Below are 19,815 nucleotides of genomic sequence, written 5' to 3' on the forward strand. Positions count from 1 at the left end.
GATGACCTGTGGCATCTTGTTTCCGAAGCATAGCTGGAGGTAGGGGAAGGAGATAAATTTGTCACCCATTTAATAGATTCCATGCCCAGAAGAATAGGGCGTGTAATACATTCAGAAGGGCGAATTTTTTTTTATTCTAGTGTTTGTTTTAAATTGATAACATAGATGTAATATTTTATGTAAGACTCCTGTAATTGGGATTCTCTTGTTGGAGTCAGCGGATTTAAATAAATAAAATAAGTATTGGACACAATGTCCCCGTCTTAACTCCCGAAAACAGTCCTTTTCAGGGCTACCTAAACGCTTCTGAAAATATTTCTAGAAGTAAACCACTCCTTGAATCCGATTTCTGTGCAATTCTACTAACAAAACAAAACAAAAAGATAATTCTCTGCAGGCTTTGAACTCAAGACGACCTCATTAACAAGCCCGTACTCTACCAGTTTTCACGCAAATCCAACCTGAAGAAACACGACTTTCAATTTCCGGTATTCCATTACACTGATGGTCATATACTTTGCAAATGTTGTATTCAACTTGGGATATTCCGCAACACATAAACAAAGCGAAAAAGAGAGAGAGAGAGAGAGGGAGGGAGAGAGAGAGAGAGAGAGAGAGAGAGAAATGAATATACAAAAGCATATTCAACGTATTCGAATGAGACTCTAAGTAACGATATTCCGTTCTAAAGAGAATTTGTGTTTCTTCCCGTGACGTTAAGGGGATCGGGAAAAGTTATGTGTCTTGAAGCAGGATCCGACTTTGGATACTCTGTTTACACACTTTCTATATTCGTAGGAATATACTGTATTTCACGAATGTAAATGACATGCTGTATTGAGAATATTGAGAAGTTACATCTGTATGACAAATAGCTGCAAATAAATACACTACATAATTTATTTATTGCTATTAAATGATTTTCCTAACTTGCATTTAACATTCTCATATATAATACCGACCTACTGTGAAAATTATCTCAGATTTTATATTTTAAACATAATAATTACTACATTCTGCAATGATTATGTTATATATATACAACTGATATATTTTAATGTAATTATTTTATATAATTTTTCATGCATTGCGGAAAATATAATTTTTAAAAAGGCATTGACCCAGAGAAGATTCGAACTCATAACCTTATGATTTAAGGTCCGACAACTTACCACTGAGCTAACACAAGGACTTCTGCTAAGCTACTTTTAGCGATGTATAAATATTCTCAAGACAATTATGACATTCATATCCACTACAAACGCTGTTTCTGTTCTACTTTGACTTTTATTTTAGTACTCAGGTGATAATTATATTCTATGTATTAACTTTGAGCATTCTTTTACATATGGAAAGATTCGTTTACGTATCTAAATGTTCCATTACGTATGGAGAGCTAAATGACAAACAAACATTTGCTGACATTAATACAAAGTTCCGAAATATTGTATCATTAAATATTTCAATCAATGTTTGTTTTTTTCTACACTTGGTAACAAGTCTTATTATATTTAAAAGAAGAAAAACACATCTGCAAACTTTTTCCCGATTGCAAAGGCTGGCTTGGAGGTTCGAACCTTGTTTACTATTTCCCGAAGATACCCGAAGTTGGACTTTGAAAATTTTTGCCTCAAAACACCAATAAAGAATGCGCTCAACCTTTTTGAGACAAGGTGTACATGTATTACACTAGTTGACAAAAGACAATATAATTAAATTACCTTTTCTTAAGTGCAAAAAAACTCAACAGAATAAAATATCTTGCACTAACCTGGAGTGATTGGTTCCTCAGAGTACCACAAATCGTATGTAGTGTGCTCTTCATAAGGTGGCCGGATTTCGAACTCTCTGCAGAATGGATAGTAAATAAGAAAATCAAGATAAAAGGTGTTTGTTGGTAAAACACTTGAGACTTGCCCATGAAGATTAAAAGCAACCGACCTCCCACAATTGTTATGCTCTCTCCAGCTAGAAAAGATCACAGTAGCTGAAATGAAAAAGGAAATTCACTACTATTTGATTGGTTAATTATGGATTAATGAGGACTTCATTTGCGAGGCTATTTGTTCTCGTTACAGTAAGGCCAATGACCAACATATACGACGGCTGTCAAGAGAGTAGCACATTTTGAAATTTAAAAAAGTAACAGAATGAACAAAACATATTGTATTACACATATTTGAAAGGTACACTCTTAAGCTACTTTTCCACATATCGCCATGCTAATTAAAAGGCATTTATCATACCGTGGCACACGTTTTTCAATCCACCGAGGTAGAAATCTGAAGCCTGTGATTTCAACCACTGGCTTACACCGGCATGCAGTTCGGCTTCAGTATGAAAGTGTTGTGTAGCGAGCCATGTCTTCATCTCTGGAAAGAAGTAGTAGTCGCTCGGCCCCAAATCCGGGCTGTATGGTGAGTGATCGAACGCCTCTATCCAAAACCATCCAACAGCTTCCGAGTACGCTTGGCCGTGTGTGGACGTGCCTCACTCGGCCTTTACTCATTATTCTATGTCCGTACATTTCACACAGTTCGCAATTAATTTCAATTGGCTTGAGTTTTTTTTTTTTTTTTTTTTTTTTGTTAACCAACACCTAATCACAGAACGAACCTCACAAGAGGTGGGATTTCCTATTGCAGTGCACATTGTTAACGTCACAGAAAGCATAATAAGAGTGTCACAGTCCTCACGCTACCACAGCTGGATGCGAACTGAGTGTGGCAACGTTTTGACATCAAGATGGCGACTCTAGTCCCACCCACTGCCGCGATAGGCCGAAACGTCTGGGACTTTTTGGATAGCCCTCGTATACAAAGTATTAAAAATTGGAAATAAAACTTCTAAAGAAAAGTAGGGTTCGGAATATAAGTTCGACAAAAATAGAGATTAAAACAAAATATCTATAAAAATTAAAATAAAGGTCATGAAAAGACTAGAAATGAAAAAAAAAATATCAAAACATAAAATATAGATGACAAGAAAATAACTTAAAACATAGCAATAACAGTAAAAAGAAAACCCTCAGAGCGCGTTATCAATTCCAATCTCACGAATAAAAATGAGAATACGGTTAGAAAAAAAAAACAAAAAACGCCTTACTCCCTCGAAACCTGATTTAAGATTTTTAGGTAATTTTAAATACAAAGGTAGGTCCACGTTTATGGAAACGAAGTATAACGTTCGTTAAGGGTGCTGTAATTGCACGGTAAGAAAGCAAAACAGAGCACTTAGAAGCTAGGTGTGGAGAAGACGCTACCAGACAGTGAAGTGCACCGAGCGTAAAAAGACTCCAAAAGTCACCTCATTCTGGGAGGGCTACGTCTCAGCACTTCCCGAAAGGGTAAAGCTACAGTGAAACTGTGAAACAGTGTTTGGGGAAGGGTTTCAACATTTCAAAGAAAGGGGTTGCCATTGTAATCAAACGCAACAAACATGCACCCCCAGAGGAAGTAGGTGTGCACACAGCGGTAAGGAAACAATATCCCTGTCCCACACGGACAAAGGATGTGGTTCGACAAGGGCAACAAATGGTTACACAGGAGAATCCGCCGACAAAAAGAGCCATTGCTAAGACAGTGGGGAGCTCGAAAAGAACTGTGCAGAGGGTAATCGCCCAGGATTTACGGCTTAAAGTAAAGTTTAAATCACATGTTCACACACTCACAGTCAAACACATCCGTCAATGCAGGGAACATTTCAGACGGTTTTATGAACGGTATTTAATGGGTGACAAGTAGAAATGTGGTAACCTTAGATGAGGCCTGGATCTATTTCTCAACTTCATCCGCAGGTCCTAGCGGGCCCGAGCCATGTACTATCATCAAAAGAACCGGACACATTGGGTTTCCACTTGCTGCGAAAATTTTCTCCCAGAGCTTCATGGTGGTTGCCACAAAGGGAAATTTCTACTGTATCAAGTTGTGTATAATGCAAAAATTAACGCAGCATGCTATCAACAACATGTTCTGGAGCCATTATACCGGCTATATATTTCCTCGTTGTACGGTACTGAGGTGTCAAAGGCCTTCATTCATCAAGACAAAGCGTCCAGCCATACGGTTCGTACAACTGTGGCGTAAATGGTCCGCCAAGCGCATGACACTTGTGTCCATGCTATCTCACATTCCGCTATCCTTGCCAAGTTCTCCGATGCTGCACCGGTGGACTTTTGTGATTTTGAATTATTGAAGAGAGCTGTTACCCGCCGTCATCCGCGCACAATACAATCGTTATGGAAAGTTTGTAAGGATGAGTGGTTAAAACTAGATCAGATATCTCTCATTTGAAGCCTCCTCTAATGGAAACTCGGATGTCAGACTATTATCTAAAGTCAGGATAGGCATATAGAATAAAACCGCTGATGGAAATGGCTTTACACCCGAGGGTGTGTGTTACAAAATCGCTTCCATAAACGTGGACCTACACCTGTATTCTCTTAGATCTGAGTATTCCTAATATTCAAGATTAATTAATTACTCTGTAGTCAGTCCATATATGTTTGTACACAATAGCATATAACTCAGGAATGCTTAACACATATACAGCAGTTAAAACAAATAAAATAATTCTGCTGTTTTTGTGTGTTGTCACTATTACCGTTTTTGTTCCAGTAAGCGTTGTCCCTTACTTTCATCACAGGTATATTCTAGTGTGAATTGGCCATAAACTAACATTCATTTATTAATAAATTTATGCCCATAACTAGCTGGACTTGAGGATTGTTTGAGAAATTCATGTATATTTCGTATTCCCTCTCTTGTCTCAAACACGACCTACGTAATACCAAGGATTAGTATCTTCTTAAATCAATTATTCGTCATCTGCGCTAACACACACCTAAATCAAATTAAGCGATTTGTTAGTAGATTAAGTCTTAATTGAGTTCATACGAAGCTTTCTTTCTAACACACTACTCAAAAAGCTGAAATCTTACTTACCACGAGCATCAGCTAAAGTTTTGGCTATGAATGTAATAGAAACAGTCTCTTTCTCTTTCTTGGCTAAGGTGAATGGATTACTCATGTTAACCGTGAACATTTTCACTTGTGGACCTACTGCATTATGAAAATAAACAACTTTCCTTGTTCCAGGATTACTTAAGTTCACAGAACGACTGGCTTGTTGAGTAAGAGGGCAACAGAATGAAATGGTTTCATGAGGATAATATTCTTCCAGAACTTTAAAGAGAAAACAACAAAGAAGTACCATTTCGACAGAGTTAGGATTGGCAATATTTCTTGGCTGAATACCAGTTCCTAATCGTATTGTCTCCCAAGCTTGATAACATAATATTATGTTATGGTAACGTTCTTCATAACTTTCAGGTATTGGATATGAACGTGACAAGTAATCGTCAATTAAGTACGGGCAATAGGCTGCAGTAACAGTAATTAAAGCAATCCCGTCACTCAAATCCGATGTAAAATTCAAGATATCCCGTTTCGGAGGGGTTTCCTTCGGCCAAACTACAGAACGAGTTACTTCAAAATGATAGTTCAGCCACGCGAGAAGTATACGCTCTGCTTCTCCATACACATTACTATCATGTCGGCCACATTTAACGTCTTCACTTTTTATTTTAGGAAAAGTTCCTGTAATATATTCTGGTGGAAACCTATGCTGTAGTAGCGATTTGATAGTAACTCTACGCAGATAAAAGCATTTGCAGAATTGCAACATAACGTCCATCCAACATTGAATCGTTAATCTGTTGAAAACAGCTTCATCTAACAGATAATTATCGGTAGAACTATTGATGATTTCAGTGCTATTCGAGCTGCTCTCTGATGTGACAATGTCTTCATCTTCTTCACCATTATCACCTTCTTCTTTATCTTCTACATTCTTCTGAATCTCTTTTATGTATGTTACGTAATCAGAGTAAGTCATTAAGTACTCTGGTCTTATATGAGCAAGGAGACCGCCATTCAAGGTGATAGCTTTCATTATGGTGCGATATTGTGCATATGCGTGTTTGACACGAGGAATAGTTTCTTGTGGTTCTTCTGCTAGGTTCATAGCAGACAAAATATCTCTACCGACTAAATTTAGAAATATATCATAAATATTTCTATTGGCGTCAGATATGGGTTTACTAGACTTCTTCATAAGTAATTCTCTTCCAGTTACTGTCAGTGATCTAACATCCGAGGGAATTCGCATCTGAGTCCTTCCACGTAGGCCATGTTCAAACATCCAATCTTCAAGCGCTTTCACTATTTTCTTATGGTAAATTTCAATACCGTTTTCACTGCTATCTTCTTGAGGAAACAGCGGATAGTTGTCGTGATTTATGCACTTCTTAGCCGCTTCTAGGAACAACTCGTTTATTTTGGGTCTACCCTCATCTTCTTCTTCACTAGCTTCTTCCTTATCTTCGGATTCTTTGCTTTCAATTAGTTGTCTTGTATAGTTCATTGAAGCTGTGCCGTATGTAAAATACTGAACAGGCGAAGAGTTTTCAGTATCTAATTTAGGTGGCATATCAATATCATCAACACTTTTCCTATCAGTCCTTACGATGGTATAACTTTCACTAAAAGCCTCACAAAAATTGTAAGTGCTTAGTACACAGTTATCTGCAGTAGCAACTACTCTCAATTTACATTTGGCAACATTCTTAGCTTTAAATATGATATTGGTTGCAAAGGAAACGGGAACTTTGCTTTTGAATACAATTTTAACTAGACAGCCAATCTTGTTGTCATCCATTTTCAAGACGTCGCCATCTGGGAAGATAACGCGAAGATAATTGCTTAAGTCTTTGTCTTTAATGTTTCTGATTATAGCTTTAATCTTGACATCTTCACCTAGATTAATTCCTCTAATGATCACAACAGCTTCTGAACCAATGCATAAAGGAACTGGTGGAAATATAACCTATAAAAAAGAAAATAGAATACAAAAGTAAATATACTTTAAATATAAACTGTAATAGTTGATCCAGAAAGTAACTTTCCAACGCGTCCCTTAGCTAGGAAACCGTATGTTTCGCGAAGCGACTGTATGCACGTGAGAGAATAAGGTCTAGAATGGCGCATGCGCCAGTGGAACTTCCTTGGTGCTCTCAGTATCGTCGTGGCAGCGGTTGAAGATGGACGTTCCTATTCCAGCTCCCGTCACGTAACAAGTGTGAGCAGTGACAAAGTTTTTGAATACACAGGGCATAGCACCAATTGAAATCCATCCTATGTGCCAGATCTATGGACCTAACGTCATGAGCAAGCAGATGGTGTTTTGCTGATGTAGATAATTTGCAGCAGGACGCCAAAATATGCATGATGAGTCCTGTAAGCAACCCACGTTTCATCCCCTATGATAATCCAGTCCAGAAACTCATATCCCTCATCCTGGTCGTTGCAAAAATGTTAATGCTGACCCCATGCGCCTTGCTTTGTGTTCTGGAGTCAGTTGCTTCGGCACCTACCTGGCAATGCTCGCACTTCACACGCGGCTGAGCTGGAATAGGAATGCCCATCTTCAACCACTGTCACGACGCAACTGAGAGCACTAGGGAAGTTCCGCTGGTGCATGCGCTATGCTAGGACTTTACTCTCTCACGTGAAGGCCACACAGTCACTCCGCGCAGGGCCATGCCGTGGAAAATCAACGGCCTGGGCGAGAGTATACGACGGCGCCCCCATACATATATTCCAAGCAATTTTTCCTATTTTTTCCTTTTTTCTCCCGAATTCTTCGCCCCCTTACTTCGGCGCCCGGGGCCGTCGCCCCGCAAGTCCCCCACGGTACGGCCCTGACTTCACGCAACATGCGGTTTGCTAGCTATGGAATGCGTGGGAAAGTTACTTTCTGGATGTGTCTCGTATTTGTTTCGTATCTCGTATTACCAGTGTATCATTCAGTAGTTCGCAACAGTTCGCCCGGACGGGTTGTTAAAATTTCTCAGGTTCTCAGCACCAGTTGTTAAAAATGACTCTTTAAGTTTAGATCCAGTACTTACGAAAAAAAGAAAAGAAAAAGAAATAATTTCTAGTACTATTTTTGAAAATTAATATACAAAATATATGATGCTAAATGAGTGAATTCTAGTCACTATTAGTAGCATCATTAGAATAAATAATAATAATACTCTATAATCATATAGTAATAATATTAATACTAAACCAACTCATTATGCTGATTAGGGTTGCCAACTCTGCACAAAATAAAATTACCGGTACTCCCTTAAAATTCCCTATGATATAGACCTAAGTGAAGTATATCTATTCGGAATCATCCATGGGAAGAAAATGTACTATCGTGGACAAAAATGAATTATCACATGTAGTCTGCATATCCTTAGTACATTCACTAATAACCTTAATACATACATTGTGCTCTAAATGAGAAACTGAAGTTGATATTGATCATTTTATTGTATTTCAGTATTTGTCACTTCTTTAAAATTATCAAAACAGGTGAACGAAAGTATATTAATTCTTACGTGACAAATTTGGATTTACAAAATGAAATTTACTCATTAAAGTTATACTTCAACAATTACAGGAAATTGCTTTAAGAAATCCTAAGGAAGGAAGTTGGAAGTTTAAAGAGATTTGTTATATGCACCATTTAGGAACGTGAAATTAAACAATGCAACAAACACTGTATTAACGAAATGCCTAAGAGTTGTTAACAATAGATGGACAATTTAAATTTATCGCTATTTTTATGCCGCACAATTCAGGCAAATTTTATATATATATATATATATATATATATATATATATATATATATATATATATATATATATATATATATTTCTATTGTTGAAAACCATGTTTCACAATAAAATCTAATTGTTATCAAGTTGTCAAAAAATCTCTCTTAATGTATAATACAATGGAAATTCGTATTTGTAAAGGTGCTGTTGAAAAATTTCGATGTTCGATGTTTTATTCTGAATAACATATTTCAAAATACTGGTCATAAAGGGGCTGGTAAGAAGTTTGTACCGGTGCCTATTATTGCGAGAACCCAGGTTCGACTTCTATTGAGAGCTCATGTGGCTTGGATACCATGTTAAGCTGCAGGTTTACGTTTCGTATAGCCGCGGTGTCGGAAAGGAACGTTAAACTATAATCAATCAAATTCTATGAATGGAAGTATCAGTTAGTTTTTAGTTTCAGAAATGGATGGTTCGCTTTATTGGTACTTTGATTTTTTATGAAATCATCATTGGATATAAGCCTACAAGCTTCAATCAGCTCTTTAGCTAATCATTGTATTATTTATATGTGTAGCTGAGGTGTTTTATTACGTAATATTTTTTTAAGAGACTGGAGATGGAGTGTTGCATTCTCTACGTTGCAGCTCACATCTATGATGTATGTCATCACTAGACTCGCTGTCAGTAATACTTCACGATTTCATTGAATTAAATTGATGAAGATCTCTGTTTTTTCATTGAGCTGTAGAGGTAAAAACTTCTTGAAGCTATACGTCTTAAAATAACTTCTGACAAGGATCTTTTACTCAACATCCTGAGTCCAGAGTGCGAAATCATAACAGTCGAAGTGGTGGTAGTGGTGTGATTGGGGGGGAGGGGGCGGACAGTAAATGAATGTTTAAAAATCTTCGTGCTGGTTCGACAGAGAAAGTTCACATATTTGAACACCCACAATTACAAAACTATATATGATTAGAGATACTGATAACCATTGGTTAATCCACTAAATAAATGTAAAACACATGTTAATTGCATTACAGTAAGTAGGCTTGTAGCCTTCTGACAATAGTCTGATATTTTATTGATTTTTCAGCAAGTTATTAGTGGGGAAGGGCATTGTCTCTCAAAACTATAACATAGGCCATCCAGGATTTGCACTGTGATCTTGGAGGATCTCAGAATGGGTACCATAGACATAGAGCATGGACAATATCAGGCTTTTTTCCGATGGAAACGAAGTCATTTTCTTATGCTATTTCCCGATCGACCTCCCCCCCTCCCAGGATTTCGCACTCTGATCTTGGCGGATATCAAAATGGTTACTATAGCATAGAGTACGGACACTATCAGACTTTTTGGGTAGGAAAGAAATCATTTTCTAATGCTACCCGACTGGCCTGAGTCTTTTGGGAAGATGATACATGACGTTACATAGATCTTAGAGTTCTGAGATTCCTCCATGATAACTTTAAAGAAAATCATAATGTGATACTAGTTTGGATCTGTTGTGACTATAATCTTGATCTTGTACTGAGTTATTGATGTGGAGATCATCAAAGAATACTCTCAGGTTTACCAACATTCTGTATGGAAAATCCTTACTCCGAAAAAGAGAAACCTCGACAGGCCATGACGTTCTCCCGTGAACTAAACTGAATTTTAAGGCGCTAAGGTTGATTGGAATACTTAAGTTAGCAGACACTTTTCAGTACGATAAATGTTTAAGACAAGAAAAATATCTGAGATTATGTCTCTCGCATGCTTGAAAATATACTAAATCACCTAGCTATCTTACATGAACGTATTGATGCAGAGATACCCCAGTAAAGAGCAAATTTCAAGGTTAGAAGCCTTGAAATATAAGCGACTAGCTTTTCTGCTTTTTAATTGGATAGCCCGCTCAAAACAAGAAGATTTATGACATTTCACTAGTATGGGAGAGGCTGTTTCATTCGGACACAAGACATCGTGTAATGGACATAATATATTTTAAAAGCAGATAATCGGCTGGGTTGCCACGTTGTGAACAATTGTTAAGTTGTTAAAGTAATTAATTAATTAATAAGCTATTAACTGGTAAGTAATAATGTATTTAACAACATTAATAACAAAAACACAAACAATAAAACGCAACGTAGAGCTAAACACAACGTAAACTACCGAAACCGACACAAATACTAAAATGGCCAACTGACAACTTACTGTGACAATAGGCAACTACTAAATTTATAACAACATGGTTCTCTCAAAATCTTTCTAACAGCCTGACCGTTCTTTTCAAACTTGTCATTATTGGAAATCAGTAGCATAAAATTTAGTGTACTCAACAACAATTTCCTTCAACTATTATGATAATTTATTTCAATTCTACATAGTTTCTGAATTATTTTAATAGGGAACAATGTGCACAAAAAGGAGTAGCTTATTATTTGAAATTACGTGAAATTACGATTGCGGATCCCGATTGGTGATTTCCTCGTGCAGATTTTTGAAAGCTAATGTACTAAAAATTAACCGAACCATGCTAGTAACTTTTAATATCTCATCCCTCTTACACAGAAAGGCCGAGCATTAACCATTTTCCAACTTTTCGCCTTCCAATGCTATCCGAAGCGCTTTTATTCCGACCATGTAACACCTACACCAAGGCACGGAGAAGATAGGTCACTGTTTGGAGATGCTTTACAGACTACCGAATTGATGATTTAGTTCGAATTAATGGAATAATGAACAAAAATGTGTTTCACAACATTTAAGTGAGGCATAGAATTCCATTAGGAACGCAGATTTGGGGCTGTAACTTTGTATTATAACAGGATGATATCCCAAACATTCCGTTCCGCTTTTCAAACACCTTGAAACAAATAAAATTTGGATGCTGCACAATAATGAGATGGATAACATAAAATGAATGCTGTACCATAATGAGACACATTATAATAAGTGGATGTTCTGCAATGAGACAATGATAAAAGGTGAATACTACAACAAGAGACGAATGACAAAGTGGATGTGCAACATCTGAGATCGTGAGGCAAGCAAAATAACCTACTTCAAAGGTCGGCCTTCACTCGTTGTGTAACTGACAGTCCTCTATAATGAATTTCTTTTGAAAAACAAACTATTAACTCCGACAAGCCCCCTCTTACAACTTGGTTAACTGAAGGAACCATTCTACGAAAGTTGTCCGGAATCAGTCAATAGAACGCAAAACTATTTTTTGTTTGGCAATCAGACAAAGTTGATACAGCTTATGTGGCAAGTTCTGGTATATCTGCCGTGTTTACCAGATATTCCACACACGAATTTCCGTTTACTTAGATCTACAAAATTTACTTACTGACAAAGAAAAAAATCAATATTCTGGAAGATTGTAAACTATACCTAGAACAATTTTCCTTTGGTTAAAAGTTATAGGAAGATAGAATTATAAAATTGCCTAAAAGATGACAGAATACGGCGGAAAAAAAAAAACGAATAAATTCTGCAATAAAGTTACAAGTAAAAATTAAAACTGTATTTTAGTTTTAGCATCTTGAACAAATGGAAAGATTTCTTTGACGGTTTGTTAACATACATCCAAAAACTAATGTTCACGGATAAAAAGAAATCCACACAGCAGAACTGTGCATTCCAGAGTTTAATCAAACAGAAGTACAAATCGCTATAAAGAAATTGAAGAAACACAAATCTTCGGGTATAGACGAAATTCAGGCTGTTAATTTTAGCTGGAGACGAAAAATTGTGGAACAAGATACATAAACTCATTCTCCTTATCTGGAACAAAGAGGAATTGCCATAAGAGGGAAAGAATCAATCGCTATTCCAATTCACAAGGAGCATTTCTCTTCTATCAACATGCTATAAAATCCTTTCAAACATTCTATTAGAAAGAGTAACTCCATATGCGGATGAAATTATTGAAAATTACCAGTGCGGATTTAGGCAAAATTGACAAACTATCGACCAGATATTTACCGTTCGACAAATAATCGAAAAGAAATGGGAATACATTAACTATTTATTGATTTTAGAAAGGCCTACGACTCTGTTAGAAGGGAAAAATTATACAACGATCTTATAAAATTTACAAAAAAAGATAGTCAGATTAATTAAGATATGTTTAAATGAATCTCAAAATAAAGTCCGACTAGGAATATTCTTGTCTACGAGTTTTTACGTCGAGAATGGCCTGAAAAAAGGAGATGCTTTGTCGCCATTATTATTCAACTCGTCCTGGAATACGCTACAAGGAAAATGAAAGACAGCAACCAGGGCCTAGAGTTGAATAGTATTCATCAGGTTATGGCGTATACTGATGATGTAAATATAATAGAGGATGATAGAAATAAAAATGAAATGAAATCTTTAAATTTTACGTCCCACGATTATACCAGCTAGGCTAAAAGAGACGATGATGATGAGAAATGAAGGAAACGGGGAATGAAGAAAATGGGAGGAAACGGGAGAGCCCTGAGAAAACCTACGCACACGGTGTTTGTCCACCACAAGGTTTACTTGGCGTAGGGGATGAAAGGAGAACAATAGAACGAAATGCAGAGTTCATCTAAACGCTTGCAGGAATATGGGTTAAGAATTCAATGTAGAGAAAATAAAATACATGGAAGTTTGTCAAGATCGTAATACTGCAAATTATGGATATGTTAAAATATCACACAATACTTTCGACAAAGTGGATACTTTCAAATATCTAGAATCAATATTAACAGACCAAAATCATATTTACGAAGAAATTAAATGTCGACTAAAAGCAGGGTATTCATGACATTATTTAGTTCAAAATCTTTTATCGTTGCAAACGCTGTCGAGGAATTTGAATCTTAAAATATATAACACGATAATCATGCCTGCTGTCCTGTATGGTTCTTACTCTGAGGGAAGAACGTAGACTGAAAGTATTTGAGAACAAGATCTTGAGACGAATATTCGGACCCAAGAAGAGCGGAAACTTCATAACGAGGAACCATATAATTTAAACCGTTTACTAAACATTGTTAGGATAATCAAGTCTAGGAAGCTCAGATGGACAGGTCATGTAGTCAGTGGTGCTATTCTAATTTTTTAAGAACCGGTTCTCTCTCTCTCTCTCTCTGTGTATATATATATATATATGAGAGGTATAGTAATAGAAGGATAGGTAGATAGATATAATACTCTTATGACATGTAGCGACCTACACAGCATAAAATGGTGTGACGAAATTATGTTGCACTTCGAATATCTTAGAAACGAATTATCCAAGATAGATAGTTGTCAAAAAGTACTTAAAAGACCTTCATCCAGCAATGGATCGGCAATTGTTAGACTAATAATGGTATGTATGAGTTTCAAATGTAAATAACCTTCACTGCTTCACTCATATGATCTCAGTTCTCATTCTTGACATCTGAGCATTTGAGATTAAAGAATAAACGTCTATACCTTCTTCTGAGAGATCGTACGTAACCCTGTAGCTGTAAGAATCTCTAAGAACAAAGACACTTAAAATAAAATTTACCTTCCCTCCTGCCCTCCATCAATCTTCTCGTATGTACAGAGCAAAGTAATGTTGTTCAAATGAGTCAATTGCTTTTGGCTGTGAAAAATTTGTATACTACAAGCTCTCCCTTCCAGCTGAAATTTGCAATGCACACACTTGCTATGCTAATAGAAATACGAAAGATATAGAAATCTTATCTGCATGGTTTATTTTCGATTGCCGAAAATGGGTTCTGCTACGTGAAATTGCCATCGCTCATTTTGTTTTTGATATAAATTGTTTATAAATTCTGAACAAACGAAATTTTAATGAGAACAATCGTGAACAAACGGTCTGCATGGTTTAATTTTCAAATTTTAAAAATAGTTTCTGCCAGGTTTAAACACAATTTCTTTTGCTTCTTTCTTTCAAACTTGGTTTGCTGATGTGTGTCTGTCTGTGTGTGTATGTAGGTTTATCTCAGTATAACAAACGGTTCTGCGAACTCGAAATATTTTAACAACCGGTTCGCCCGAACCGGTGCGAACCGGCTGAATAGCACCATTGTATTAGTCAGAATGGAAGAAAGTAGGAACGCTTGCAAAGTTATAACTGGAAATCCAATCGGAAAACTACCATTAGAAAGACGTAGGTGCAGATGGGAGGACAATATTAAGATGGATTTCACAGTAATAGAAATACAAAGTAGAAACTGAATCCAGTTGGCTAAGGACAGAAGTCAGTGGAGAGCTTTTGTTAACGCGGCATTGATCTTCCGTGTTCCATAGACCATAAAGTTAGTTAGTTAGATATCTTATTTTCATGTGAAAACCGAACTTTTTTTTTTTTTGTTTACCCAATACTTCCTGCCTAAGGAGTCAGATGTTAAATGAAAAATGTTAACATTAGGAAAGGTACGTATATTCCTAATATGTAGATTTATGCATTTAAAAAAAAAAATACTACATTCATGAGTGTCAGGGTTGAGAACACATTGTGCAAGTTGCTTTTGTGTTAGTCCAATATACACAAATACTAACATTTACACAACATTTATACTTTACCTCTGAGGATAGACACTCCAATTGAGCCTGAAACCATTTCCCTTGCAAAGAAAAGAAATTATAAAATGCCTTTATCCCTGATGTTACCAAGTACACTGGAACTTCTTCTTCAAATGTACTCCAATATGCAGGTTTGAACTGTATGTAGATCACTTCTTGTTTTTGGGATTCTATCTCAATTTTTAACTCTTCTTCTTGAGCATTCTCATCGTCAATGGCAGCAGAGTGTCTTATCGAAAAAGGTCCATTCTTCAACTTTCCTACATCAATTATTACAGAAACATCAGCCTCGGAAACATTACCTATTGTAATTTCTTTAACTTCATGCTCCAAGTTTGCATTTGACTTAGTAAAGTCACAATTTAGTGTTGAGAATGATAATAGCCTTACTGCTGATGTTGCATTGATAAGAACGGTTGGAATGACCTCTGTAAGTAAGAATTGGTCTTTTGGCATATCCTTCATACGACCTGAAATCTCTGTTACCTTAATGTAATGAGAAGCTAATCGCGATTCTTTGTCTTCTAGATTTGCAGGTCCCACTATATCGTTCACTATGCATGGGAGACAAAAATTGAAAGAAGAGACCTCTGATGGAACAAAATGAAGGTAAAATGTTTCTTTCTTTCCTTGAAGTATGTCTATTTTGTCGGTAGGTGGCGCTCGAACGTGTGACGACAATGATACAAAGAAACCGGGAAATTCATCTTCCGTGAATCGGAAACGGAGAAAAGCATTTGAATTTCCTTTATTCTCAACTGTTAGTGCTACTGTGCGAAATGAGCCAATATGAGTTCTTTTAAAGTATATTTCTTCAGGCTCAATAACAATTTTCGGATAACAAGACACATTCGTTTGAATAGCCAAGGACAAGCGCTTGGCTTGGTTGACCAAAAATTTAAGAGTACATTTCATATCTTCAATTCTTCTGGGAGTCCAAATAATTCTTAAAGGCATTGTTTCTTTGGCTGTGAGCAAGCTTAACCTGGGAACCACATTTAAACTATCTGGAAGTGTAACTGAAAGCTTAAACAGTACATCTTCATTCGAACTGTTCTCTATGGTGACTGTCTTTTCTGCTGGGATATTCAGTCCAACATCTTTAAAATTCATTACGTGCTGATCAAGACAACTTTTCGGAGCAGAAGTTCTTACGACTTTACACTTGATAGTTTGGGTTTCCCCACTATCAGTGCTTATTTCTAGGAGACCTTCTAATGAAGTTGTTGAAGTTGGATCATAGTACACTTGACAAAGTATTTCTTTGTTTGGATGAATAATGACTGAAAAAGAGTGTTAAAAAGGAACATCAGTATACACGAAATGTAAAAGCTAAAGGCTAGTAGTACTCACCACAAAAAACACACTATTCTTCTAAGTCTAAGTAGCGCTTTCGGAAGATCCTTCTTCCATCATCAGCTTCAATCCAGTTCGAAGAGGATTTGAAACATGGAGGGGAATGTGGATAGATAAAAAAATGGTTAAAAGAATTTAAAAAGTGAAGCACAAGTCTTCTTTCAGAAAATGAACACATGCAAATGATCATTTACTTGCAACTGTTCACTGTTGTTCACTGTTTTTTTCCTTACCTTCCAGATGGCTCAAATATATAGTAAAAAAAAAAAAAAAAAACTACTCCAAATCACATTTATTTCTCTCAGTATTTTTACTGCATATTTCCGCCGTCTGAAAGGTAGGGAAAAAACAGTGAACAGCAGTGAACAGCGACGAATGAATGACTATTTGCATGTGTTCATTTTTTGACAGAAGACTTGTGCTTCACTTTTAAAATTCTTTTATCCATTTTTTTTTTTTTTTTTTTTTTTTTTTTACGTATCCACATTTCTCCCCCATATTTTATATCCTCTTCGAATTGCTTTTAAACTGAAGATGAAAGAAGGGTCTTCCGAAAGCGCTACTTAAAGTATTTTGTGTCTTTTGTGGTGAGTACTAGCTTTCTTTTTTTCTTTTTTTTTAATACACACGACTTAAAGTTTGTGTATTGAACATACAATTTTCAAATAGATAAGAGAAAAACTCTTAACTAGAACGTACATAAAATTTAATTTCATGGACAGTTTCAAAACATACTCGCCTCTTCTTCAGTATAACTGATTTTAAGTTTTGCTGCTAAGCTGATTATATATTATAGAGATTTATCAGTGTGATAAATCCTGAAAATTAAATGTAGAATATAATAATAATAATATTCACCTGATTGTATTCCTAGAAGCTAAAAAAAAAACACACACACAAAAAACAACCTATCCAATATTTCGAATATTTAAGCGAGTACCTTTTATCAAGAATCGTAGAAAGTTTTAATATATGTTATGAAAAAGGTTCTACACATGCTTGTAACTTCAATATCAACGAACATTTTAAATTTCTATAAGAGATAAAATATATTTAACGAAATGACTTTTAACTTTTATGTTGGGGCTTAACAACCCTATTCATTCCCCATTAAAATTAAATGGGATATTTCAATTATGTGTAAAGTGCACTTAAATAATAATTATTATCTATTTATTATTATTTCTTAGGTGTATGCTTGTTAGATGAAAAGTTAAATTAAAAAGCACACATTATTAAACTATGGAGTAGATTTTTTTTGGTGATTTTAATGATGAGTACGCTCACTTCTGTGCTGAGTAAATATATCCTATATCTATATCTATATCTATCTATCTATCTATCTATCTATCTATCTATATATATATATATATATCTGTTTATTATGCAAACTTTTACTTACGCGTCTAGTGAAACAATAGTCTTCAAATTGCAGAAAAATATCATTTTACTTATCACATACACATTTCTGCAATTGCAGTAGAAAATGATACGAAGAATTAAAGATTATTTATATCTATATCTATCTATCTATCTTTATATATATATATATATATATATATATATATATATATATATATATATATATATATATATATATATATATATCTCAGGGGCTGTCAAAAAATTCCCGGAATTTGTGATACAATCACAGTGAATCTTGTACAGTGCAGTCCTTAAGTTGCCTAGTTATGAATATAAGTGTGAACAGGTCATAACAGTCAGTGTTCGAGTAATTTAGCTCAACAGAGGAGTATGTGGTGATGAGTTGTTGCAATGTCGTGGTTCAAACAATGCACAAACATCAAGGTCCTGTGCAAATTGGCGGAATCCGCTTTTAGATACTTACTTTGATAGCCTTAAAATCAGTTTACGGTGTCAGTGCTTTAAGGAAAACAGCACCGATATCCTTTACGCTACCGTAGAAAACATCCAAACGAAGTTCAGGGACTATTGAACTTCGGTAGATACCCAAAGAGGACTATCGTCGGTGTTTCCAGCAACCACAGGAGCAGTGGAGCAAATGTTCGTGTGTTCCGAAGGTGCCTACTTTGAAGACGATTAAGTAAATATGTACTCATATTATGGTAATTAAGAGCCACAATAAAATTTCAGGAACTTTTTGACTGCTCCTCGTATATATGCAATGTATTAATGCTAACAAAAAAAAAAAAAAGAAAGAAAAAAAGAAAAGAAAAGAAATAACCTACAAGATCATTCTTTACACTCTGATATTCATAATTACGAAACTTGAAATCGCAATTCGCAGCGCACACCTTCATAAAGAATGACAATATTTGAAAAGACTTCTATTTATATAGGAATAATATTAATACACAATAACACACTGAGCAAGGCTATGTGATAATATGTTAAAAAAAAAAAACACTATCACGTAACAGTTTCAACACAATAACTGTGTCTTCATCAGACTTTGATCATGACTAAAGTCTGATGAAGACACAGTTATTGTGTTGAAACTGTTACGTGATACTGTTTTTTTCACATATTATCACATAGCCTTGCTCATTGTGTTATTGTGTATTAGTACAAAATGGAAACAAAGCCTGATAGAATAGTTATAGGAATAATAATGTACAACAGTCTACCAAATAAAGTTAAAAAATAGACAGGGTAGAATTTTATTTTCATGCGAGTTGAAAAATATATTAATTAAGTAGGTTTACTACTCAGCTAAAAAAAAAAAAAAAAAAAAAACTTAACAAGACGTCAATTTAGATTCAATCTAATTTTTTTTGTCATTTTTTTTTAAAATATGTATCATCGCCATGTTATGAATATGAAATTTTGTGCCTTTATGTATTCAAAACTGACATGTAATGATCATATGAAAACAATAAATCTAATGTAATTTACTTCAATTAATATTTCTTCGGCATTATTTCTAAAGTAGAATTCAGCCTTCATTACATATCCGCTATGGAACCATGTGCAGGTCATTGTTGCCAACTCGTATTTCCAAATATAGTATTTTTTTTCACAAATGAACAAAACTTGTATAAAGAAATTTCGGAGTAATAAAAAATACTAGCAATGCAATGGATGCACCCGATTGCAATGAAATGAGCTGAGCGAGCTTAAACTACGTAATCATTCCTGGCCATTATGCAATAATAAATGCCATTTTTAATTGTTGACAAAAAAAATCGCGTGAAAACTTTTTCCCCATGTTAAGTCTATGCAAGCGTTTTTCGGTGATTATTCCTCGATGGTACATCGG

General features: G+C 35.5%; 1 protein-coding gene across 3 annotated transcripts in view; it reads right to left on the reverse strand.

Moving 5' to 3' along the window:
* The window catches only part of LOC145672067 (cilia and flagella-associated protein 47-like), a 169,158-nt gene that overhangs the window by 40,250 nt on the left and 109,093 nt on the right, over positions 1-19,815 (reverse strand). For all 3 annotated transcript variants that reach the window (XM_081741318.1, XM_081741327.1, XM_081741309.1), the window contains 3 exons: positions 15,219-16,501; positions 4,944-6,885; positions 1,772-1,987 (listed from right to left, as the gene is read on the reverse strand). In XM_081741318.1, the coding sequence (XP_081597444.1) occupies positions 1,772-1,987; positions 4,944-6,885; positions 15,219-16,501 (3,441 nt within the window). The remainder of the gene's footprint in view (positions 1-1,771; positions 1,988-4,943; positions 6,886-15,218; positions 16,502-19,815) is intronic.

Source organism: Thermobia domestica, chromosome 2, assembly GCF_964235325.1.
Source record: "Thermobia domestica chromosome 2, izTheDome1.hap1.1, whole genome shotgun sequence".
Taxonomy (NCBI): domain Eukaryota; kingdom Metazoa; phylum Arthropoda; class Insecta; order Zygentoma; family Lepismatidae; genus Thermobia; species Thermobia domestica.